Here is a 24227-nt window from a genome sequence, read left to right as displayed (position 1 = left end):
GTAAGAGTCAAGGAGGAGAAAATTGTTACCAGATTGGCCCTGGAACTTCTTTCGCTTGAAATACTTCTCTGTTAAAAATTGTTGAAATAGTCAGGGTGCAATTTGCTCGTTCTTATCCCTGGAATAATTTTTGGGATTCCCTTGAGAGGTTTGGAAAGGGCTGCACGAAGGTCAGAGTGCATCTCGCTGAAATTGCTTCTTCCGAGATAATTAAAATAAGATTAGGCATCGGATTCGAATTACGCGAGTGTTTACTAATCGAAATCGTCCCGAGGATAACGAGCTGTGACGATCCTTAATTTAATACGGATTGCGTCACTGCAATCATTGCTTTATTACGTGAAACTCGTCCTCCATAGAGCAATTTTTTTAACGAATCCGATAATGTAATTATCCTGCCAGCAACGGGGACTTTCGATTCCACCGTTGGAACTACATAGCCGAGCCAAATCTATATAATGAAACGTTTTTCTCGCTTATTTTTTCCAGCTGTCAACCCAAATGGACATAGCCACTTGCGTGATCGTTTTCACTCTTCTGCAATATTTCCAGCTAACCAATTTCTTCTGGATGTTCGTCGAAGGTATCCTCAAAGCAACGATCCACAAATTTTATATTTTCGTTGATTAACATTTTTAATTGTCTTTTCTCTCAGGACTATATCTGTATCTGTTGGTAGTGAAGACTTTCACTGGAGAGAACATCAAGCTGGGATGTTACCTTGCAATTGGTTGGGGTAAGTTGTAATAGGTTTCTTCGTTTCAGCTGCAATTTGGTATAAAGTTGCTTTGTTACTTAGTATAAGTTTACTGAGGTATATTTGTATAATAGAAAGTTCAGGCAAAACAAACAAATTTAGTATCTTACTCCACTAGGATTAATTCTATCATCTGCATGATATTGAGTTGCGTCCTAGATGTGGTTAAAATGTTGATGGATAAAGTCGATGAAAAAGGTTGGTGCGTATAGGGATTTAGTTTTATAATTTTCACATTTTTGAAAATTATCGTATTTTAAACTTGTTCTGCATTAAAAACAATTGTTAAAGCAACATTTGTGTTCTTGTGCCTAAAAACAAAAACTATGTCTATGCTGAATTTTCTGTTATTTTGGTACAGAACAACTATTGTATATAGCTATTTAGTTTTTGCACTGCACACAAGGACACTATACTTATTAATATGATAAACAATTCAAAAAATTATAATTCTTTAATTTCTCTATAAATCAGACTGGAGACTTTACTTTTTCTCTCTCTCTCTCTATTCTTAAATTTCTCCATCTATTATTTATATACGAACGAATCAATTCAAGTTTCATCAACGAACCTTGGGAACAAGAATCATTCGACGAGTTTAATCATTCAATTGTACCTATTAAATAAGTCCTGTATATACACAGGTGCATTATCAGTATTATACGAGTTATTATAATAATTATTAAGTATACATTTAAGAACAGAGTGAAAAATGGAATTACCTTGAAAATTTGTAAATAAATAATTAAATATGATATGCTTGTTTTATAATTAATGATAATCAAAAATGTGTTTGGCTAGGTGTTCCTGCTTTGGTGATAGCAATTTGGGGAGCCGCCAAGTCATTGGATAAAAACGCTATGAATGATGGTAATCAGGTACGTAAATATTTGTTGTATCTTCTTTTTTTACAAAAAATCTCGAAAACCATTCAGTCACAGGATGAAATTATATAGGAAAAATCAAAATGTGGAAATTTTCCCATTTAACCAAGTCACTCAGGCTCACATCAATATGTAAAAGGAGTGTTATTATTATTATAGCACGATATGTGCACATGGTACAAATATATAGGTGCTAGGGTGAAACAGCGACAGCGAGAGAAATTTGTGGATTTGAGAATCGTTCGATATCAAATTTCATCATGTCTGTTCCGTGCACAGTCAATGTTTTCCCAGATGATATAGGCACGATAAATATGCTGAAATAAAAATCGTAGAGAAATTTTCTTCGAAAACTGACTCCTTTTAGTTTTTATATAACGTATAATAGATCTTCATCGATTAAGAAAAACACTTTATAAGCCATTAAGATAAAAATGTCCTTGATTTTAATAACAAACGTTTCGTTACATGCACTAAATTATTTGTGCTTTTCAGTAATCAATTTTAATTAATATTACGTACAAAATTTCTCTGAATTTTGATTAAAAAGAATATACGTCATTAATACTGTTAACACACTTTTATGATTAAAACTATGAAACTGATCATGAAGAGTTTTAACTAAGGTCATTCTCCATGTCAAAATTTTGAAAAAGAAATAACAGTTGGAGGATCTTCAGCAAATTTTCAAAATGCTATTATAAGCCAAGGATATTTCGTTATATCGATGTCTGGTGCAAAATATAATTAAACAGCAGCTTACCTTTGCTCCTATAGGTATACCTAGCGTGACTCTAACCTAATAGCAAGATAGAATTAGTGATACCAGATTACACAGTCGTTTTCCAGCAAACACTATCACGTTCCCATGTAGATGTAGATTTGTGATACCTGATAAGAAAAATGTGTTTTAAGTTTTGAGTAACGATCTAATTGAAGTTGTGCTAATTATACGTTTATAGATTGAACTTCAAGAGGGCTTCGAATCTCATTTTAAAATTTTATTAGCATAATTTTAACATGTATTATAGTATTATTAAATATTAAAAAAATCAATTTTGTCCAATTGAAATATCCTTAAACTAATAAAAAAAAACAGAGTTCAGTTTATTCTTCAAAATTATGGTTTTTAGGATGCTGTCCTTCCCTGTCCATGGATGACTGTACATCCGTACGACTGGCTGTATCAGGCACCAACCATCTTAGTCCTCAGCGCAAATGTTATTTTTCTATTCATGATTATGTGGGTTAGTATTTGTCATTGACTATTGTACAAGGACAATATATAATAATAATTTGTTTAATCCTAAATTAATGTTGCAAAAGGTGCTTATAACAAAACTATGGTCAGCTAACAATATGGAGACCCAACAATATTGGAAAGCTTCAAAAGCTCTTCTGGTACTGATTCCTCTTCTTGGCGTTACGTACATTCTGGTGATTGCTGGACCAACGGAAGGCCAAGTAGCAAATGCCTTTTTATACACGCGAGCCCTTCTACTCTCCATCCAAGTAAATAATTTCCGAAGTTCTGTCGTCCTTATGGAATATTTAATTGGCTAAAATTTTCAATTCCAGGGCCTTCTTGTCGCGTTATCCTATTGTTTCCTAAACACCGAAGTTCAAGTAGCTGTAAAGAACCACTTTGCACGGTGGAGCGCAACAAGAGAGTTTGGCAATGGAAGGTCGATTTACAATAATTGGTCCCCAAGATCGGCAAACGAAAGTATAAGGTAATTCTTGTCCGAGCGCTCAAAATAACTATCACCTGTCACGAGTCTCGACAAGAAAGACCTGCCAGAAGTATATATTTGATAAAAATAAGATTTTTGCGTATTTTTTAAATAATCAAAGTTCTTATTCTTGTTTCTTCTCCCATACGTATTGATTTATCTTTGACTTTAATTTTCAGGCTTAATTGTCAGCCATCAGATGCATATCGGAAGAGGGAGTCCACAGTAAGCGAAACAACGACGACGACAATGGTAGGACCAAATTCCACGACAGCTTTTCTTGATAAACCTTGCAAGAGAGCCATTTGTGAGGAATAAAATCGCATTGTTCAGGTTTAACGATAACGTTACATATGCGACACTGCAAATATTTGATAAGTTTGCATTGACCTTAATAAAAAGCATCGAAGAGAAGGAAAATATTTTTTTCCAAATATTTAAAAAAGGAAAAAGATATATATTATTATCAATATCACAAATTTGATTATTTTTTTTTTTTGAGGGCTTAATACATTGTATTATATATACCTATTTAATCTTACTAATAATCTGTTGTATATATATACTGTTTACTAAACAGCACATGTTAAAAGTTGTAAAAATAGTTATAACACTAGAAATATGTCTTCCCTGTTTAAATATATTATTCGCCTATATTTGAGTAGCTGTTATACTCAAACACGCATACAAATGTGCTGTTGATGTATGTGTGTGAGTTTGTGCATGTTGATAATTTAAAGAATTTTCATCTTAAAGTTGAATAACTTCATCATGGACCATTGAAAGCCTTTTTTGTGAATCTCTCTAATTTATAGAAGAGTAATCATAACATAAACCGTAGAACTGACATAAAACTGTAAAAAAAAAATTCGGAAATTTTGTATCGTTTTTGATCTTACTTTATGTAAAATTGTGCTAATTTACATCATATTTAAATTTGTACAAAACTGAATTATGTAACATTTTAAACAGCCATGATTAATAGTGTAAATTAAATTCAATATACCGGATGGTTCATTAACTATTACTAATCCTATAAATTTGAATGTTATAAATAGTATAAATTAATACAAATAAAGTCAAAAACCTGTTTCAAATATAACTTTTGAAGAAATTATTAAAGATTAAAAATTGCTTAATTACGTCTTATTGGCAAAACAATCCATCGAATTCCTTTTATCGCTCAGACTTCGCCATAATGATCTTCAAAACTAATATGAAGTCTCAAATTAAGGAATCTTTAATTTGTAATAGCTTAATTTAGCAAGGACAACATTCAAAAATGGTATATGACGCTTTTTCTTACCAGATTGTTCATCCTATCCTAATTTATATGATTGGATACGGTTAACAAACCATCTGGTACATGTACAAAAGCAACTTGAAGTTTAATATTATATATATATATATATATATATATGCAAAATTTGGCATACAATGGTATTAATATCATTCGCAAAGTGTCTAAAGAAGCGTGATAGTAGATAGTAAAAGTCAATTTTTACTATACATATATATAAAACAGTATAAACAAAACTATTTTATTGAATTAAATACTTTAATCGGCAATTTCCAGTAGAATTAGCTTCTTTTTTAATTTTATTGTATTTGTACCTGCATCTATGAAATTGTTAAAAATTCAGTTATTCGTTTAAAAGTTTTATTAAGATTATTGTAATATTTATTTATATATAGGTATATAATATACTATATAATAAAAGTATAATTTGTTTTGTAAAAATGAATGCCTAATAATCAAATAAGCTCCATATGACTATTAATCAATTTTAATGTATATTTTTTTACAAAAAAATATTAATCTTTGGATCGAAATAGCAACCATCTTCGCACGTGTTACATGCTAGTAACGCGATACGTATGAATTATATGTAATATGAGCAGAGACAATTTAGCATTGAGCATAAATAACTTGATTTTTTTATCATGTATGTGATGATTTAATTCAAACATAAATAAAATATTTTATTACTTAAGGCAGTATACAATACATTTTAAAAATCGAAACCACATATACTAAATATGAATAATTTTGTATCAACATTAAAATTTCTGTAAAAATAAATTTATGAAAAACCTTTGCGGTTGCATCGCGTTAACGGAATGTTTATTTAAAATAAAAATAGTACTATGAAATTATGAAATGAAATTGGTTATATTAAGAATTATTATATAATTACTATTTTTTACATTCACTGATAATTTAATATTAAATTAACAACTGCATATCATCCATATTGTTGTCCATAAGTTTGTGTAAGACTTAACAATACTTTGTACAAGTTTTATGATACATAATTCATTAAAACAATTAAGTTTATATATATTTGTAGCAGCATAGTTTTAGAGTTATGCTCTTTTGAGGTAACTCTTTTCCTTCCTTGTACAAGGTACTGACCTGATTCATATACAATATAATTAAAAAGAGAATTAACCTGCAGTCAAATTTTGAACTCCTTTCATGTGTTACTTGAAAAATTGAAATCTACCCACTTATATATACTTTACACCTGTACTCATTTTGGCGATATTAATCTAGAAGTGTCCTCATGGTTTTGGTACTTTGGTTTGCCATGAGTAAAAGGCAAATATCTATACTTGATCATATGCTGAAATAAATTATTCTCTGTTAAAATAGTTTTTGAAAGATTTATAATGTTTAACAGCATAGATAATGAATGTATTCTATATGCTATATTAAACTTAATGGAAGCCATAGGTAACATTGTTTTCTTGTATTTGTGTTTACAATACAAGGTGAGACATTTAACATGTTCCAAAGCAAGGAGAGATAGATATTAGAAAATATTTATCCTTTTAATTATAATTGATATAAATTTTTAGTGAGGCCTTTATAACACTCCTGCTTGTGTGCAAAGAAATCTTACCTAACAAACTGATACTGTTTAGAATACACAGGTAAATGCATATTTATATTCCAGCTGTGGATCATCATAAGTATCTCACCTTATAGATTAATTTTTTGGTAGCAGTCCTTACCTTTATTTGCCGTTTCATAGTAATGCAGAATAACGTTATAAAATACATGACAAGTATTGGCCAAAATACTGGTATATTAAAACAATCGAAAAAGGTGCAAATCATAGCAATAACTGTTGATTTCGTTACAGAATACCAAAACTTGAATTCTGGCAGTCTTCTAATAAATGGCCTAAATTCTTCATTTGATCTTGTTGGTAATTCTGGACCATCTCCATCTGCAGTATTAAAGAAAAAAATTAGGTAATGGTTTTTATTTTGAATCTATAAGAAACTTCCAAAACACAAAGTATTTACCATCAAAATCCATTGCTGGATCAATTTTTGGAGTAAGGAATGCTATGAATAAATTAAGATGATAAATTCCTAATCCATAAGTAACAATATACCAACCCTGCAATACAAATTAATTAAATACAGTACAGTTGTACTATACCTGCAATAAAAACCTTCCTACTAAATTATTAGTATACCTGTGATAGGAATATACGTAGTAGAAATATTGCTACTAAAAAAAAAGCAAATGCCCATCTTGATATTACATGTGGTGTCCATAGATCTAAATATCTTTGATATATCTATTCAAAGAAAATAAAAAATTATTACTTATAAAATTACATTCTATATTTACACTACTCACTTGTGATATTCTAATTACACCTTGACTAACAATGTTCCGTCTAGCTGGACCACTGAGATCCTCATCCTGCATCATTGCTGTTCACTACAAAATAATGCAGAACTAATAAAGTTATTTTTATGATTTCTGTGACTTACTTCCAAAATTTGTTAAACTGATAAAATAATGCACAAGCATATGTAAATAGTAAAATGTTACAAAACTTCCTTGATTCAACAGAGCTTCAGTCAGTGATCAATTCTTAAACCTCATAAATTTTAATTCAAGGTTGTATGAAACATTTGTATAAAAATAAACGATTTTATAAAAAATTCTGTAATTATGTTAAAACATAAAGAGAGGTATTATACCACTATGTGGAGTATGATTTTTTCTTCTTCAATACCAAAAGATAATCTTTGTAAAGGGGTTAAATTGCACTTAATGAAAATAGGATAAGTGAAGTAGTAAAAACCTAACCTCTGAATCATCAGAAATTTCGGAATAATTTAATATATTTAATAACGGTAAAGTAAGCATTCAATTACCCAAGTATTTGCTACTTTCAGCAAATCTATATACTGAATTTACTAAATACAATTAAAAAAATATAACACGTCACAACATTAATGGAATACTATGATTAGGTGGTTTATATAGAGTTTACTTATAAAGGGGTTGGTAAGGCTGGTCGGGCTTGGTCGGGCTGGTCACTACATAACTGATATCAAAGATGGAGCAGCCAGTGATGTCAGAAAATAGAAATGTAAGTTTTTTTACAGTAAAAAGATGAGTATAGAGGAGAATACAATGAAACATTACATACAAGAAATACATACATATTTACGTTGAACCGTGATTGTATTTTTTGCTTTTTAGCCGAACTACCCAAGAGCCGGTTTTTCCACCTAAGTAGTAAAATCCATCGGTTTGGTAAAAATTATTAATTGTATTAAATTTTATTCAATTTTAGACTTTACCAAACGGATAAATTTATCATGTCGTTTACCAATAAGAGGAAAAACTGTTTCTAGATCCTACAGATCCTACAACCAACAACTACAAATGTTGGACCTAAAAAGCAGTAACCGCTGTAACCAGAGGTATAGGTCTTATAAGACCTAAGGAGTAAGGACCAGCGTCCTCACCTATTGGTAAAATTTATCCGTTTGGTAAAAATGACAAACTATAATAAATTCCATTGAATTTAAAACTTTAATAAATGGATAAATTTATTAAAACGTTTACCAATAGTAGGAAAAACTGGCCCTAAAAAGAGTTACTACAGACAGACTACTGTAACTGCACTAACTACTGGTTGGTTACTACTCAGCAAGCCTAAAGTCGCTGAGTAGACAACGATCGCTAACTTATTAGCGCTAAGTTACCATAAATATAAATATACTATAGCTAGAGCATCGCTTCATCTATATTTTATGCACTTCATCATCGTCTCTTACACCACCTATTTCAAGTGTATGTCGTGTTGGTTATGTGGGTTCGGTGGGTTCGGTGTGAGTTGTCGTGTAACTTGAGTTTGCTTGAGTTGTGTCAACAGATTCAACATGGCAAGTACGGCGAACGAGATTGCTGCTCAATTAAAAGAAAATTTGACCAATTATGAAAACACAACGTCAACTAGAACTCCTTCGACACCTGAAGGAATGGCTATTGCCTATGGTAGTCTTATAATAATGGCTATTTTACCTATTTTTTTCGGTAGTTACCGATCTGTTAAACACCATAAGGAACAGCAGGTTAGACGTGTTTTTGACATATGTTAAGCATATTTTTATGTAGTTTGTATATATAGTTTTAAAAATATAATTTTACATTCATAATTATTTGTAACAAAATACTATTAAAAAAATCTTTTTGATATGTTAATATCTTTCTTAAAAAAATCTCGTATTCTATGCATATTTCATTTTTATACCACTTTTGAGAACCATTAATTAAAATGGATTGTTAATTTTACAGCAATTGTATAAAGAGAAAGGTGAGCAGCCAGAAACAATGTCTAATAAAGAAGCAGCTATGTTTCCTTTAATATCTAGTGTGACACTAGTTGGCCTATACATATTATATAAGGTAACAAAATTTCTTGTTAACTAAAATTTAACACTTATACAATTATTAAAAAAAAACTTTATTGCAGATATTTGCAAAGGAATATGTAAATTTAATTCTAGCCTGTTATTTCTTTTTTCTGGGAATCTTAGCTCTATGCCATTTGACAAGGTATCTAATTTTAAATATGACAAAAATTATATTGTATTAAGTATACCACATTAATATTATTTTTATTGCAGTCCTTTGATTTCTTCTCTGGTACCTGCTGCTATACCTAAAACACAATATCATATATTGTTTACGAAAGGAGAGGATGATGGAACAGAACATATAATTAATTACAAGTTCAACCTACATGACATTGTATGTTTGATTTGCTGCTCATTGGTTGGAGCTTGGTATATTGTAAAAAAGGTAATAAATCTCTGTACGCAGCTAAAATTGTTACTTATCCTTAGTTTAAACATCTTTATTGTTAATTGGTATTATTTTTTAGCATTGGATTGCAAATAATTTGTTTGGAATTGCTTTTGCTATTAATGGAGTTGAATTGCTGCATTTAAACAATGTTATAACAGGGTGTATATTGCTCTCAGGACTTCTTTTTTATGATGCATTCTGGGTTTTTGGTACAGATGTCATGGTCACAGTTGCCAAATCATTTGATGTACCAATTAAATTAGTTTTCCCTCAAGACTTATTGGAGAAAGGTCTTAATGCTGGAAACTTTGCTATGCTAGGTTTAGGTGATATTGTTTTACCAGGAATATTTATAGCATTATTATTGAGATTTGACCATAGCTTAAGGAGGAAGTCAAATGTTTATTTCTATGCAACATTCTTTGCATATTTTATGGGTTTACTTACCACAATGCTAATTATGCATTTATTCAATCATGCACAACCAGCATTATTATATTTGGTTCCTGCCTGTCTAGGTACTCCTCTTCTTCTAGCTCTAGTAAAAGGGGATCTCAAAGCACTTTTCTCGTAAGTGTCAATTATTTCGGTTTTTCTTCATTATGCCCAATAATAATTTTGTTTTATTTTTCATTTCATAATAGATACGAGGATCATGTTACTGAAAGTAAAATTGCAAGTACGCAACAATCTGAGCAGACAGGGTCGTCTGTAGAAGCCAAGAAAGAAAAGTAATTTCTATCTTTTTAATCACGCTGTGATGGAGTATACACTGTATCATAATGATATTTGCTGTGAGAAACTGTACTTGCATTGACGAAGGAGTTCGTACAACATACTGAATTTCGTGCAAATATGCGATGGGCAACATCGATATTTGCACATTAAACAAGTTACATTAAAATTTTCCTATTTCGTTAATAGGAGAGCTCCAATAATATAACTGACTATTATGGTTGTTATTTTCTTTAATTCATATATTAGTTAACTACTTATTGATACTTCTAATATATTGAGGAATTGTCAAGTCAATTATAATTCAAGCTTTCTTCAAGATATATAGAAATCTATTGTACAACTCTTATTTAAAATATTATGCAAGGTGCTTATAAAGTTCCCTTCCTCTTAATATTTAGAGAAATATGCACTTTTTTAATTAAATGAAAATACGTGTTCTTGTTCTTTTCCCAAACTTTATTATGGTGGTGTTCATTTCACCTTTTGACAGAATATATAAAGGTGAAACCGGTTTTTTTTGTGGAATCATCTATTTTTTGCTACATATTTTTGTAGCTTATCTCAAGAAATTTGCAGAATATCTTATTGATTTATTATTTCATCTAACCATTGACCAAATGTTTCGATTTGAACTTGCATATATATAGATATGGATTTAGCTGAAATTGTGTGCTGTTTTGCTACGCATACACGGCACACAGTCACTTATCTACTTATATAACTTGAAAACGAAATATCTAATGAATGACTAGATAAAATGATAAACCAGTATTGTGATTTGGAAAGCTCTTGGGATACGCTACAATAATTAATATGCGATAAATAATAAGGGGTTCCAGTAAAAAAAAGTCGGGAAACCTTCACATGAGCTTCGCATAATTTTTCAAGGTCAAACAAATACCATGCAAGATAATAAAGTTTACATATAGGAGAAGCGAAAAATACGTATTATTTAATTATTCTTGAAAGTGCATATTTTTTTTAAGTAAAATGGGGAGAGGCTGAGAGAGTTCATGAACACCCAGTATAAAAGATAATTCATTTGCATAATCTTTAAAAAAATTTTATAATTGCATGAGAAAGCTAATATTTCTTAAGACTGTTTCGTTCTTTTACGCACAGTAAATTAAAATTTAATGATAATTGTAATTTAAATTAACCTTTAGACCGCCGGGGTTTTACAAAATTTAATTTCCTCACAAATTACAAAAAATTTTATTCTACTTTGTTTTTGCTTCAGAAAATTTGTGATCATATGTAGTGTTTTGTACGAAACTTTCCGACAGTATAAAGGTTAACTACTGACTTGCAAACTTATCAGCGTGACTATAGGCATACAGTTTGTTATACTACCATAAAAATTTAATGTAATTACAATTGTTTCCAATTGTTCATGTAAAAACTTTGTATGTAATCTTGTATCTCATACCAAGTTTCTAAATAAAACACCGATAAAAAAATTATGGCTTAGGTAGAGAAGAAGATATAACATCAAGTATTCAGAAGTCAAGAGAGAAAAATCGTAATAGGCCAATACATTAACGCTCTCAAGTATTGCTACATGACGTCAGTAATATTGCTGTATATTCTTCCTGTCTAAGCTCTGAATGGTAGAAGAATGTAATCAATAAAAGACAACAATGTTACTTAAGATTGAAAAAACAATTCAATAAGCTGGATCCAGCTCTATACGCCTAACCATCACGTCGGTAGTTAAAGATAGAATTATTTGTTTATCTTACCCCAACTTAAGTTTGACATGTTTAAAATTTGCAGAAAAATAAGCTTCAAATTGTATTAACACCAAATTTTGATACAGCTATTTATGGTAAAAATATATTGAAATCTAAATCCAATGTAATATATTTAGGCCCTCCAGTCTAATTTTAATAAATTAATATTTAAAAAATGAAGCTTCTCTTTAAACATTTTTGATAACTAATATTTTAATGTGGAACATTTCCCTGCAAAATTGTTCAAATTTTAGTTCTTTTGCCTTCATTTTTTTAAAATTATTTCTACAAAAATATTTTCTTATACAAAGATCTAGAATTTTCTTACAGCATCTAAGATATGTCAATGTTGGATATTGAAATTTTTTAAAGAATTGTAACTTCCAAATTATATATAAACAAGCCCAAATAAAAGTAAATACCTAAATCTATGTTTAAATACCTATAGAATAAGAATTATATAATAATAATACATTAGAGGAAAAAATATTTAAAATATGAAGAGAAAATTATATCAAGATCATTTAATGCTAAATTGAAAATCCTTTTCTTACATTAAAAATATTATTAATAAATTATGCTGTTGCAGCATCTTCAACAGCCAAATTTTGCCCTGTAATGCTGGGTAAGTTTTTAATTCCCTCCTTTGATATTTTCTGAACTTTGAAATTAGGCAAATTAACTATTAAACGTTTCTGTACTTCACGAACACATTTTTTCAATAATGCATATCCTTCTTCTTCTGTCATATCTAAAAAAAATTTTATGATTTTAATTACTAATAGTTCCCATTTTTCTTATCTAATACTTAAATAAAAACAATTAATAATTTTGCGTACCATAATTATGGTATCTGTCCAAAATCGCCACTGAAAAGAAGCCACCATACCCATGAGCAGCATAAGGTACTTTTACACAGGATGCCAAATAATCTATGAAATATAATTCAGGACCTGTATGATCATCATACCCTGCCAATAACAGGTTCACGTTATAAGGGGTTCGGCTTCTAAGATAGTCTGCTAAATTTCTCCTAGTGAAACAGGCTGCTGCTTTTGGAGATAGCTCATAACCATTTCTCATTTTATATAATTGAATGTTTTTTCCAATATATTCTGAAAATTGTGTTGTATCCCCCGATTCACCAGATACTGCCATTACGATTCTATCTGACAATTTATGAATTTTATGTTCATCTAAAAAGTATAACCTTATACATAACTGGTTTCAGATGTAGGTTATATGTAAAAATATAAAATGTAATGTTAAATATTATATACCCTACATAAATTTTATGGAATACATATCTCACGATAATAAAATACATATAATTTAGGTACAAATTAATAAAACATTTTTCAAGTATATAAAGGATGCAAAAAATTAAATATTAGGCCTTGCATTGAATTTCAATTTACTTATTTACCATTTTTCATGACCATTATGGATTGAAAAGTAGTCATATCGGCAGCTAATAGAACATAATCCTTAAATTGAATCCCAATTAAACACTCCATTTTTATTAAAATTTATTTTACTCTGTTGATTACAGTTGGAGAACACCACAATGAAAAATGCCTGTCATTGACACCTGAAACTGAAGAGAGATGATTCCCGGTTTTCCATTCCCATCACCACAATCACAGCCAGCGGCGCCACCTTTCTCACGCACGTAGTAGCGCCTTCTTGCGTGCTATTCTACATACTATTCGGTACTTTATTGGTAACACGGTGGCATGGTGGAAGGAGTGGGAACTGGGAAGAGAATCGTAATGTGCCCGGTGCCCGGTGGATTGTGGTTCGACTAATTTCACATGTACTACTACATACACTTATAGCTGAGCCCATTGATTAAAAGTATTAAAATGGTAGTGACCGAGATTAATTGAGTAAAATGGTACTTATGTGTACAGGGTTTTTCTCTAGCGGATCATAGGAGATTTCGTGTTATTTGACTATAGTAAATATTACTATAGTCAAATTACTGTTTTCCATTTAATTTAAATATTAAACGTAGTAACCAAGATTAATTGAGTAAAATGACATTTATAATGGATAATAAAAGCAATTAAACTAAAATAACCATTAAATTGTAACTGTCTACGCTTTTATTAATTATAATAATGTATAGTAAGTGCTTCATTGCTATAGTTAAATAACACAATCCTATGTATGTTCCGCTGTTAGAGAAAAACCCTGTATAATGAAAAATCAAAACAATTAAACTAAAATAACCATTAAAACTTAACTATCTACATATGCCATATTAATTATGATAATGTATAATAAGTACTTCAGTGCTAACACAATCCTATGTCCCGCCGTTAGAGAATAACCACGTATACGGGTGTTTTTCTAACGGCGGCATAAGGAGATTCGTGTTAGTTGACTATAGCGCTCAAGATGATGGTATATGAGAGCGCTGATTGGTCAATATCATGTAGTGCCAACATGAAATGGTACGTTACCAATAGATGAATACGAAAAATGAGACCCATTCGCCATTTTGGAGTGGAGAAGTGTTTACAATACATGCTAGTGTAGCAAAAAGATGTGTAAAATGGAAAAATGTCAAATGTTGTTGTTACTAAAGTAAAAATTGAATACTTTGAATGAAAATGAAGAATATTCGTACTTTCCATTCATTATTTTCCATTTTTCCTTGAGTAACCTCACTATTTGACATTTTTCCATTTCACACCTCTTTCTGCTACAACTAGCATGTAAACACTTCTCCACTCCAAAATGGCGGATAAGACTCATTTTTCTTATTCATCTATTGGTAACGGACCATTTCATGTTGGCACTACATGATATTGACCAATCAGAGCGCTCTCAGATACAGTTGAGCCCAATAATCTTGCGTCAGGCGAGGGGAAGTAGAAATCAGAGGGGCGAAGGAATTTCTAGGGAGTTTGTCCGCAGCTGTCAAATGGCGCGATTAACCCTAAATTTTGGATCGTAAACAAAAATAATATTTTCTTAAAACGATTGCGGAAAAGAAAGAAGGATTTTAATACATAACAGAGAAGAAAAAATATATTAGATGAGTATAAATTAATAACAAAAATGAAAATTAATGTAAATTTTTAAGGAAATATACTTTGTGGTTATTTTATTTCTGTTACAGGCTAAATCCTATTCTTCATGAGTTTAAATCGCAGGAAAGAAATACTTAAAGACCAATGAATGAAAAAGGACTGATTTATGAAACATTTCTGTGTGGCCCAGTCATTTCAATAATTGTGACATAATGTTATAATAGTGAAAGTGTAAGCAATTGCTGTGTATACAAAGAAATTTTATTACAAAATAATAATAATTTTGTATGATAATGTTTTGATTCCTATTATTATAAATTAAAGCTAGTTCAATTAAAATTAATTATTTTTATTTCTTCCTTAACCACACACAGATTATATACGTACAGAGTAATTACATATTCTTGTAGAACCTATCTTTCAGCTAATATAACTAAATTGTAACTATTTTATATCTGCATGTTATAACTATTTGTTTCAATGATTTTTATTATTGAATGTGAGATAAATTACGTAGAGTTTCTGCAAATTTCTTATTAGTCTGTCACATCCTTGAACATATTAGCTTGTATGATATTTATGTCTCCTTTGCACTATTTTCTTCTAGTCTATAACATATAACAATAATTTTATTATCGTTTTTAAATACACGCAGATAAGATGATTATGCTGATTTGTAATTAATTTTATAAATATTGGAATGATAGTTAAACCATTGTCTTATTAAATTTGGAAAATGGGCATTTGAACGATGCTATTTAAATTAGGCCTCTTTTCTGTGAGATATGTTCTCATAATACTTGATTAGATAAAGTTCCTTAAAAGTTATGTGTATAATACTGAGTTCATCTTATTTTTTAGCTTCAAGTAGTTTTCCAGCAACGTGTTTGAATATACATTTTGAATATAGAATACTCTTATTTCCTTACTCTTATTATAATGTTGTCAGGATTGATAGAAAGATTTGTCAATCATCTGAAAATGATAGGATATACATATGATGACTGGATAAATTAGGGTTTTAGGACAGATAAGTCTCATGAACAAATAGGAATAATAAAATAAGTATTGAATATTGGAAATGGATATCCAAATATGTAGCTGGAAAATATAATTTGAAGCTGAAAACAAGCTGAACTCAGCAGTATATATAAACGTATTGGTCGACAATATCCTCTCAAATAGAAGAAAAAGATATCAGGTGGATGAGGGGTCAAACATATTTAAGTACAATAAGTCCAGTGTCCATTCTTCAAATTTAATACAGCAATAGTTTACCAATCATCTTAATTATTATAGAAACAATTAGACAGCAGAATAAGCATATTTGAGCATATTTAAAAATATCCAGAGAATTATTGGTATATGCATTGAAAACTAGAAGAAGAAGGAACATTCAAGGCAAATAAATGTCATACGAGATGTGGAAGCATATGTGACGAATCAATAAGAAATTAGTAGAAAATTTATACAATTTGTTTCACTTTGAATAATAAAAATCATTGAAACAAATAGTTATAACATGCAGATATAAAATAGTTACAATTTAGTTATATTAGCTTAAAGATAGGTTCTACAAGAATATGTAATTACTCTGTACGTATATAATCTGTGTGTGGTTAAGGAAGAAATAAAAATAATTAATTTTAATTGAACTAGCTTTAACTTATAATAATAGGATTCAAAACATTATCATACAAAATTATTATTATTTTGTAATGAAATTTCTTTGTATACACAGCAATCGCTTACACTTTCACTATTATAACATTATGTCACAATTATTGAAATGACTGGGCCACACAGAAATGCTTCATAAATCAGTCCTTTTTCATTCATTGGTCTTTAAGTATTTCTTTCCTGCGATTTAAACTCATGAAGAATAGGATTTAGCCTGTAACAGAAGTAAAATAACCACAAAGTATATTTCCTTAAAAATTTACATTAATTTTCATTTTTGTTATTACTTTATACTCATCTAATATATTTTTTCTTCTCTGTTATGTATTAAAATACTTCTTTCTTTTCCGCAATCGTTTTAAGAAAATATTATTTTTGTTTACGATCCAAAATTTAGGGTTAATCGCGCCATTTGACAGCTGCGGACAAACTCCCTAGAAATCCCTTCGCCCCTCTGATTTCTACTTCTCCTCACCTGACGCAAGATTATTGGGCTCAACTGTACCATCATCCTGAGCGCTATAGTCAACTAACACGAATCTCCTATACATATGTATGTCGCCGTTAGAAAAACACCCAATATATATATATATATATATATATATTCTGTTTGTAATGAAAAAGAGATAAAGTTAATTAAACAAGCATAGCAAGTTTTTACACTTCAGGTTAAGTTTTAATAAAATATTAGTAAGAAATTTATACATCTATTTTCCAATACAAAATTTTGTAAATATAATATTTAAAATTTCATCTGGAGTAACATGTCCAGTTATTTTACCTAATTCTTTCATTGCTAATCGAATTTCTTCAACTGCAACTGCAACATCGTACTCTGGAAAATTAATAATTTCAAAATACTTTTGGAGATGATATAAACATTGGGTTAAATGATTTCTATATCTTATTTGAGTAATTGCTGGATTATCTGCTGATGGATTACCACATCTATAAAATAAAAATATATATTATGTTTATTTTAAATCAATAATAAAATGAGCTTATAAGTTTATATTTACAATTGTTCTAGGTGGCTTGATATTGATTTGATTAAATTACTTAATCCTTCCTTGGTTTTGCATGATAGCATAACTACATTTTCATTTCTTACAAGTTGTTTCCCTTCATCATCTAACAAATCTATCTTATTCATTACAACCATAAAATGTTTTGTCTTTTTCATTGAAATCTTTAAATTCAAACTACTTATGTAACTATTTATATAGTCTTTGAATTTCATACTACTGCTAATATATTTTGTAGAATCTGCTGCAAGGATTATAAAATCTGCAATTTCTATATACTCTTTTGCTCTACGAATACCTTCAAGTTCAATTTCATTTTTAGAATCGTTTGTTATACCAGCTGTATCTACCATAACAACAGGATACCCAGAAATATTTGTTGAAACTTCAATAACGTCTCTTGTTGTTCCAGCAATGGATGATACAATTGCTGCATTTTTTTGTAACAAATGATTTAATAAACTGCTTTTACCTACATTTGGTTCTCCTATGATCACAGTTTTTACACCATTGCGAAGAATTTCTCCTTTTCTACCATCTGATAAATGCCTTTGAATATCTTCCAAAAGTTGTTTTAGGAATATATTACTATTTTCCAGAATAACGTTATCGATATTATCTTCTTCACTAAAATCTATATATGCTTCAAAGTTTGCAATACAATTCTGCAATATATTCCTCCAATTCAAATATAACTTATTTAAAACTCCATGGGCTTGCAATAAGGCTTGCCTTCTTTGATAATCTGTTTCTGCATGTATTAGATCTGCTAAACCTTCAGCCTTTGTCAGATCCATTTTTTTATTATAAAAAGCTCTTTTTGTGAATTCTCCTGGTAAAGCAGCAACAAAATTTAATTTAGATAATGCAGACATTAGAGCTTTTATAACTGCTAGACTTCCATGAACATGAAACTCAACTGTGTCTTCTCCAGTAAATGAGTTAGGAGCTAAAAATTATTTTATAATGAGATGACTTGTGTGTGTGTGTGTTTACAAATACATTTATAAACTCTAGTATACCAGGAAACCAAAGGCATAACCCCTTATCAATGACTTCCTTCGTTACTGGATCATATATTGTTTTAAATAATGCTTTTCTTGACTCCAATTTTTGTATATTTGTCATTTTAAAACATGCACATCTTGCTTCATCCCCTGATACTCTAACAACAGCAACACCGCATTTACCTTGTCCTTCAAACAAATACAATTCTTTAGAAACAAAGAATGCTTACCTATAATAATAATTTTAAAAAACTAAGAAAGTATATTTTTTATAATATAAACTAACTTTTTCTTAAATAAATATAAGCAGCTTACAAAAATTATATTTAATGTTAAAAAAAACTTTTAATAATTATAAATATGTATCAAATACTAATAACCTGAGGAAAGGGCATAAATCGTAGATCTGCATTTCTGCAAGTTCGTGAAAAAGAAACGGTTAGTGGAGTTAATGACAGTCAAAATACGATTTGTCTCGTGCATTATAAGTATGTCTCCTAACAACTTTGTCCTCCAAACTTTATGGTACATTGTTCAATTAATAATCATTTCCCATTTAAGAAATAATTTGCGGGACACGTGATGTTTACCGGTTCGGTGAATTGGTATTCGGTGATTTGATTCAGTTGATTCAGACCAATTCAGACCAGGGGTGACAATCTTCATTGTGTTTGGATTACCCAGCGTTAGTAGCGCCACCGCTGTAATTCATTATGTTTTTTGGAACTAAACTGTGTACGTGTGCCTTCATATGTATTGCGAAAGTGAAATCGCTTCTCGTGACGTCATTCTTAGATTTTACGCACACACGCTCACACGCCCATATTAAGGGCTATATATGTATAGTTCATGTATTATATTCTTAATTTTCTTTATACTAATATATTGATATTAAAATAACTGAAATGCAAATACGATTGTACGTAATATTACACAATTTATTACATTTTCAAATAAAATGTATAGAACAAAACGAGTATATAAATAATATATTCCTCATAATTTGTATAAGATTATGGAATGAATATAATTTCATATTATCAAACTAGATATATATAAGGACACAAAATCTACTTTATAACAGCATTTTAAGTAATATTGTAGATGATGCATTATAATTAAAAATGATTTTCTTCTTTCTAAGTTGATTTGAAGGCACCACAATTTTCTCCACAAATGAATAGCGTTCAGACGATCCAGATCACATCCAAATTAGAATTGTGTCACCAAGGAATTCTGGCCCCGTATTCTGTAACTTTAACGAAAATTATTGGTGTCGGTACAAATCGAAAATGGTATATAAAGATATACATTTATCATTACATGTACCGATATTTATCGTTAACTTCTGCCTGACGATGTCGACATTTGGTAGAAAGAGTTACAGAATTGTCCTGTGATCCAAATCTGCTGGCAGTGAGAATCAGTGATCTAGATGATAATAAAATATAAATTTTGTTAATACTTTGAAATATGTATTAAATGGTAATTTAAAGAAATTGCAAGAAATGCATATTTCCTTATCTTGCTTATGCTTTTAAGTAAATATTTTTCCTACTGTCAAATCCTTTACAGTGCAGTTAGCCTTTGACCCCAATTGTACAGTACAGATAATCAGCTGAAAAACAAATAACAAATTATAAGGATCCATAATCATCTCATTCTCTAATGCCAGTACAATTATACGAAATAGTTATTATTACAATTAAGTAATCCTCTTCCCAACAATTTTCGTGAACTAATGACTGTCCCTTGAAAATGATCAAATAGGGGTTGCTGTAGAATACATTGAAATTTACTCTACTTCTTCCACATTTTCAAATAACAGTGTTAAATCCGATGCCCATCTTTTCTCTAAAAGTTGTACCCTCCATCAATACAACTTTCAGTTGCTGCTATTTCAAGTTTTCAACGATTATCTCTTCAAGCATCCAATGAACAGTAGACAAATTTCACCAAGTAATGGTTCAATCCAAGTTACTACTGTCATTATCAGTGGATCAGTATTTATCCTCTTGAAGAAAATTTGACAAACTGCTCCATGTTTTAATTGCAGTCTGTCCTGCTGCTGTTATACTATTTCCACCTTAAGGGTGAGTCCGACCAAAACCTGTAAAATAAAATTTTACCATGTAGGATTGCGAATTTGCTGTGAATTAGCCAATCAGCATACGTATTTTCGAAAAATTGGCAATCCTACATGGTAAAATTTTACCTTACAGGTTTTGGTCGGATTCACCCTAAGATTCTCATGTTGCCTACTGACTCAGCACAGTCAGCCAGTACGCCTTATCTCCACAATAGTCAAGCTATCCTTCATACAGCTGCCAAATGATCTCCCAAGGTCAAGCATATCACCATATATATTATGTTGCACTCGAATTGAAATGACTCCTGTAAGACACTTTGTTTTAGAGTACAATAATTATTATAGAACACCCTATATTATACATACATTTAAGAAAATATTTCCGAGGAAAAAAAAGTTAGTATTTTTATTTATTAGCTAACACAGCAATACATCAAAATCATAAAAAATGTGTAACCTACAATTTTATTAAGAAGTTTCAACTTAAAGCAATTTGAATTTTTAACAATTTCATTCATATCAGCTAGACAAATAAAAAATCTCTAAAGATATTTTAATTGTAAAAAAATAATGCATTTAATTTCAGATAATATCTGAAGGAAGTAGGTTAACTATAACCTTGTATAAAATAGAACGTTATTGTTAACCCTTCAAATGTGCATTCTAAATTCTAAAATATGGGCGCACAAAATGCATAAACTTAATTAAGTCATTTATGCGCACATATACATCAATTATAGAATGCATTTCAAATAAAGATAATACCTAATCCAATTTAAAATTTAAAACATTGGCATTTAAAAAATTCATGCTACAAAAATACCTTCACAAAAATTCAAAAACTGGAAATCTGGGGATATTTCAGGAATATACGGGCAATGGCGGGTTATGGTGGGTAATGACGAATATTTTGCTTTGCAATCAGTTGAGCAAAAAGTGACAGCTCATAAAAAATGGCGAAGTAACTCAAAGTATGCTATATTCTATGTGATATAAAATATAGCAAAATTAACTTAATCCTGTTTAAACAAGGCTTATGGAACCGGGCCATAATGGTCATATTACTCGACTAAACTCAGGCTAAACTACAACAGTATACTATGTTACGTAAACTGTAGTATTGAAACTCGAGTCGAGTAGGTGGAGGAACATGAATACGGGGGATAGAGCCGATAGAGGTTTGAAGTTTTTACAAATGCAGGAATCACAAGGAGTCGAAAACGTTGGTCGCTGTGCTCTTGCTAGATAGCGCTGATCTATTTCATCTCTGGGGTGCTTTTAATAAACGGAACTTAAGTGCAGTACAGTCTTTTGGCTCTCGCTTTAAGCTTCAATACAGTGCTTAGCTCGGTCTTCGTCTTAAGTGTTTGCTAAGCTAAAACTCGATCTTAGTTTGGTTTATTGAAACCAACCCTGTTCTTTTTCGCTGCATTGCTGCAATTATGCTGCATTAGTGAAAAAATTAAGACCGCGGCGGCGCGGCACCACCACCCTTTGCTAGATTTCGTGTTGGATTTTGGATTACTTTTTAGATTTGTGAAAATTAATGATTATTTGTGCACTAAATGTAAAAATCTTATTGGATCTAACAAATCTAGCATGAAATTCAGCATAGGGTGCATTCCAAGTCACGCGTGAAGTGCATGGAATGTACAGTTTATGTCACATTTATTATAGAATTTAAGCGTTTATTGGGCGCATATGCGTGACTCGGAACGCACCCATAGTATACCCGGTACCGCAGGCTTTAAAGTGAGAAAACATTATGTTTGTCTTATTTCAACTAATTACACCACTATAGAGACCGTGCATACTAGAAGTACTAGAACAATAGGTCTGTTCTCGTTGCCTACACTTTTTACACTTTGTGCACTTTTTAGGGTGTCAACTTATACAATGGACAAAGACAGAAATACAGAAAGTGTAGAAAGTGTTAAAAGTGTAGGCCAAGGAAAACAGACCTAATGACAGTGAGATAAGAATATACATATATTGGTGTAGTATGTATACACAGTGGGAAATTGAATCGTGTGTGCTTTCAACTATAGTGTAGTATATCATTTTGCACGTTAAATTACATAGTGAAGCTAGCCGAAGCACACACGATTCAATTTCCCACTGTGTACTATGTACAATACGCCTGACGTAAGCAACTATATCACGGGGCACGGATACCACCAACCAAAGCACTATTTACAATTTATTTACAAAAGAGTCCAGTTTAGATTTTAGGAGATGGAAATATCTTGCTCCTATTCTATGTGTTTACTAAAAAAGTAAAAATGGATAAAGAATAAAAATTATTGTAAATTCAATGGATATCAGCTGATGTTTTTGCGAATGCAATAAAATGAAAAGCCATAAAATATTTAGCTATAGTATTACCTTTACGTTTGATTTATTCCTTCTGTCTCTATCCAATATTAACTAACAATACAATTAAATTGATTGAAATTCATCAACATAATTAAAAAGTTCTCGTATCTCTGAAAAAAACATCCCTAAGATGTCATAAGTTTCGGTCTTATTCTCAATGATTTTATCAATAGTGGCTTCTCTATACGAATGTAAAAGTGACCAAAGAGTCATTTTTACATTTAAATAAAATCTGGATAAGTCTGAAATAGCTTCTTCATCACCCGGCAATTCGATGGCAGTGAGATTTTCTATTAAAGAAATTATGATCTCTTTATTGCTGTTTAAAAGTGAAAAATCAATTTCTCGTGTAAAGAAAGATTTTATTTTGTCCGCTGCCTAAAAAAAATGCTATTTAGTCAACAGTATCTTTTTAATAATAACTATTGAAACTTACAAATATGTAATTGTCGAATTGACCCTTTATTCCCATAATTTGGTGTTCACCAATTTTTGTTCCTTCTGTAGGGTTGCAGGTTTTTTGTAGGAATCGCCCTCCTTTAAAAAAATCGACATAATATGTGTCGGAATCGCTGGTGCTATTAAAAATGGTTTTCCATTTAATAAAAAAATGTAGTTGACATATAGCACCACTGCAGCGAACACCTAATCGCCTTGCAACCCCTTCAAAAATTATGGAAAAATATAGAGGCGATTTATAATAGCTTTTTAAATGCCTCTCTGTAAAGTTGATATTGGTGGTATATTCCTGTCTATTACTTATGCTTGATTTGCAGAGCACTTTAAGTAATGTAGAGCATATTGTAACTAGGATTTTTTACAGCTCTCAGAGTCCCTTTGATTATCTTGCATAACTTGATATCTCCAGAGGGCAAATTGTCCTATTGGAGTTGAAAAGAGCGGATGACTTAGCCACGATTCCTTTAATTTCTCCTTCTTCTTTTCTGCAAGATTATCTATAGGAATACTGACAAGCTGTTTCCGTTTCTTGCTTCTTTGGTCTTGTTGAGTACTTGTAGCAATAGTAATCCATG

The 24227-nt window shown here is 30.5% G+C and overlaps 5 protein-coding genes and 1 long non-coding RNA gene across 16 annotated transcripts in view; 2 read left to right on the top strand and 4 right to left on the bottom strand.

The window, feature by feature from the left end:
- LOC136774001 (diuretic hormone receptor-like) overlaps positions 1 to 4870 on the top strand; it is a 65995-nt gene extending 61125 nt beyond the window's left edge. For all 4 annotated transcript variants that reach the window (XM_066728014.1, XM_066728013.1, XM_066728015.1 and 1 more), the window contains 7 exons: positions 490 to 583; positions 656 to 736; positions 1559 to 1635; positions 2775 to 2888; positions 2968 to 3153; positions 3220 to 3374; positions 3554 to 4870. In XM_066728014.1, coding sequence (XP_066584111.1) covers positions 490 to 583; positions 656 to 736; positions 1559 to 1635; positions 2775 to 2888; positions 2968 to 3153; positions 3220 to 3374; positions 3554 to 3692 — 846 coding nt within the window. In that variant the 3' untranslated portion in view covers positions 3693 to 4870. The remainder of the gene's footprint in view (positions 1 to 489; positions 584 to 655; positions 737 to 1558; positions 1636 to 2774; positions 2889 to 2967; positions 3154 to 3219; positions 3375 to 3553) is intronic.
- Positions 4871 to 5040: 170 nt separating this feature from the next.
- Positions 5041 to 8336, bottom strand: LOC136774004 (protein RER1). Of its 4 annotated transcripts, XM_066728023.1 has the most exons (7): positions 8260 to 8336; positions 7851 to 7919; positions 7033 to 7116; positions 6866 to 6970; positions 6690 to 6786; positions 6393 to 6610; positions 5041 to 6001 (listed from the first exon to the last, which is right to left on the bottom strand). In XM_066728023.1, the coding sequence occupies exons 3-7, from the start codon at positions 7105 to 7107 to the stop codon at positions 5909 to 5911; spliced, it is 588 nt and encodes a 195-aa protein (XP_066584120.1). In that variant the 5' UTR covers positions 7108 to 7116; positions 7851 to 7919; positions 8260 to 8336; the 3' UTR covers positions 5041 to 5908. The 4 variants fall into 4 exon arrangements, with proteins under 4 accessions (XP_066584120.1, XP_066584122.1, XP_066584121.1 ...); XM_066728025.1 differs by lacking the exons at positions 7851 to 7919; positions 8260 to 8336 and adding an exon at positions 7492 to 7700; XM_066728024.1 differs by lacking the exons at positions 7851 to 7919; positions 8260 to 8336 and adding an exon at positions 7383 to 7524.
- On the top strand, positions 7768 to 10288 carry LOC136774002 (minor histocompatibility antigen H13). Of its 3 annotated transcripts, none has more exons than XM_066728019.1 (7): positions 7768 to 7777; positions 8570 to 8768; positions 8992 to 9102; positions 9170 to 9252; positions 9324 to 9498; positions 9581 to 10074; positions 10149 to 10288. In XM_066728019.1, exons 2-7 carry the CDS (start codon positions 8577 to 8579, stop codon positions 10237 to 10239), a joined length of 1146 nt encoding a protein of 381 aa, XP_066584116.1. In that variant the 5' UTR covers positions 7768 to 7777; positions 8570 to 8576; the 3' UTR covers positions 10240 to 10288. The 3 variants fall into 3 exon arrangements, with proteins under 3 accessions (XP_066584116.1, XP_066584115.1, XP_066584114.1); XM_066728018.1 differs by lacking the exon at positions 7768 to 7777 and adding an exon at positions 7927 to 7944; XM_066728017.1 differs by lacking the exon at positions 7768 to 7777 and adding an exon at positions 8354 to 8487.
- Positions 10289 to 10296: 8 nt separating this feature from the next.
- Positions 10297 to 13640, bottom strand: LOC136774003 (proteasome subunit beta type-2-like). Of its 3 annotated transcripts, XR_010822699.1 has the most exons (5): positions 13402 to 13640; positions 12815 to 13171; positions 12530 to 12726; positions 12304 to 12417; positions 10297 to 12206 (listed from the first exon to the last, which is right to left on the bottom strand). XR_010822699.1 is itself a non-coding variant. In XM_066728021.1 (4 exons), the coding sequence occupies exons 1-3, from the start codon at positions 13490 to 13492 to the stop codon at positions 12551 to 12553; spliced, it is 624 nt and encodes a 207-aa protein (XP_066584118.1). In that variant the 5' UTR covers positions 13493 to 13640; the 3' UTR covers positions 10297 to 12417; positions 12530 to 12550. The 3 variants fall into 3 exon arrangements, 2 of the variants coding, with proteins under 2 accessions (XP_066584118.1, XP_066584117.1); XM_066728021.1 differs by having other exon boundaries at positions 10297 to 12417; XM_066728020.1 differs by lacking the exons at positions 10297 to 12206; positions 12304 to 12417 and having other exon boundaries at positions 12484 to 12726; positions 13402 to 13639.
- Positions 13641 to 17343: 3703 nt separating this feature from the next.
- LOC136774220 (tRNA modification GTPase GTPBP3, mitochondrial) lies at positions 17344 to 19359 on the bottom strand. Its single transcript, XM_066728387.1, has 4 exons — positions 19109 to 19359; positions 18744 to 18917; positions 17716 to 18670; positions 17344 to 17644 (listed from the first exon to the last, which is right to left on the bottom strand). The coding sequence occupies exons 1-4, from the start codon at positions 19257 to 19259 to the stop codon at positions 17404 to 17406; spliced, it is 1521 nt and encodes a 506-aa protein (XP_066584484.1). The 5' UTR covers positions 19260 to 19359; the 3' UTR covers positions 17344 to 17403.
- Positions 19360 to 19753: 394 nt separating this feature from the next.
- LOC136774410 (uncharacterized) lies at positions 19754 to 20961 on the bottom strand. The gene is made up of 4 exons (XR_010822803.1): positions 20432 to 20961; positions 20287 to 20346; positions 20058 to 20159; positions 19754 to 19983 (listed from the first exon to the last, which is right to left on the bottom strand). It is a non-coding gene; the product is annotated as an uncharacterized lncRNA (long non-coding RNA).
- Positions 20962 to 24227: the final 3266 nt, after the last annotated feature.

The sequence above is a fragment of the Prorops nasuta genome, unplaced genomic scaffold, assembly GCF_024137725.1.
Source record: "Prorops nasuta isolate Cenicafe-Biocafe unplaced genomic scaffold, Cenicafe_Pnas_1.2 PNAS00006, whole genome shotgun sequence".
Lineage (NCBI taxonomy): Eukaryota > Metazoa > Arthropoda > Insecta > Hymenoptera > Bethylidae > Prorops > Prorops nasuta.
Note: the sequence above shows the minus strand (reverse complement) of the source record. Positions and strands in the feature narration are given on the sequence as shown.

What these genes read in the sequence shown, in the direction of transcription:
- LOC136774004 (XM_066728023.1), bottom strand. Translation starts at nt 7,107, where the DNA reads ATGATGCAGGATGAGGATCTCAGTGGTCCAGCTAGACGGAACATTGTT. An exon ending in GTGTAATTAGAATATCACAA is followed by an intron (nt 6,971 to 7,032) that starts GTGAGTAGTGTA and finishes TTCTTTGAATAG; the next exon opens with ATATATCAAAGATATTTAGA. An exon ending in TCCAGCAATGGATTTTGATG is followed by an intron (nt 6,611 to 6,689) that starts GTAAATACTTTG and finishes TTAATACTGCAG; the next exon opens with ATGGAGATGGTCCAGAATTA.
- LOC136774002 (XM_066728019.1), top strand. Translation starts at nt 8,577, where the DNA reads ATGGCAAGTACGGCGAACGAGATTGCTGCTCAATTAAAAGAAAATTTG. An exon ending in GCTCTATGCCATTTGACAAG is followed by an intron (nt 9,253 to 9,323) that starts GTATCTAATTTT and finishes TTTTTATTGCAG; the next exon opens with TCCTTTGATTTCTTCTCTGG. An exon ending in GATCTCAAAGCACTTTTCTC is followed by an intron (nt 10,075 to 10,148) that starts GTAAGTGTCAAT and finishes ATTTCATAATAG; the next exon opens with ATACGAGGATCATGTTACTG.
- LOC136774003 (XM_066728021.1), bottom strand. Translation starts at nt 13,492, where the DNA reads ATGGAGTGTTTAATTGGGATTCAATTTAAGGATTATGTTCTATTAGCT. An exon ending in CATAATGGTCATGAAAAATG is followed by an intron (nt 13,172 to 13,401) that starts GTAAATAAGTAA and finishes TATACTTTTTAG; the next exon opens with ATGAACATAAAATTCATAAA. An exon ending in GGACAGATACCATAATTATG is followed by an intron (nt 12,727 to 12,814) that starts GTACGCAAAATT and finishes AATTTTTTTTAG; the next exon opens with ATATGACAGAAGAAGAAGGA.
- LOC136774220 (XM_066728387.1), bottom strand. Translation starts at nt 19,259, where the DNA reads ATGTACCATAAAGTTTGGAGGACAAAGTTGTTAGGAGACATACTTATA. An exon ending in GATTTATGCCCTTTCCTCAG is followed by an intron (nt 18,918 to 19,108) that starts GTTATTAGTATT and finishes ATTTGTTTGAAG; the next exon opens with GACAAGGTAAATGCGGTGTT. An exon ending in GTTATGCCTTTGGTTTCCTG is followed by an intron (nt 18,671 to 18,743) that starts GTATACTAGAGT and finishes AATAATTTTTAG; the next exon opens with CTCCTAACTCATTTACTGGA.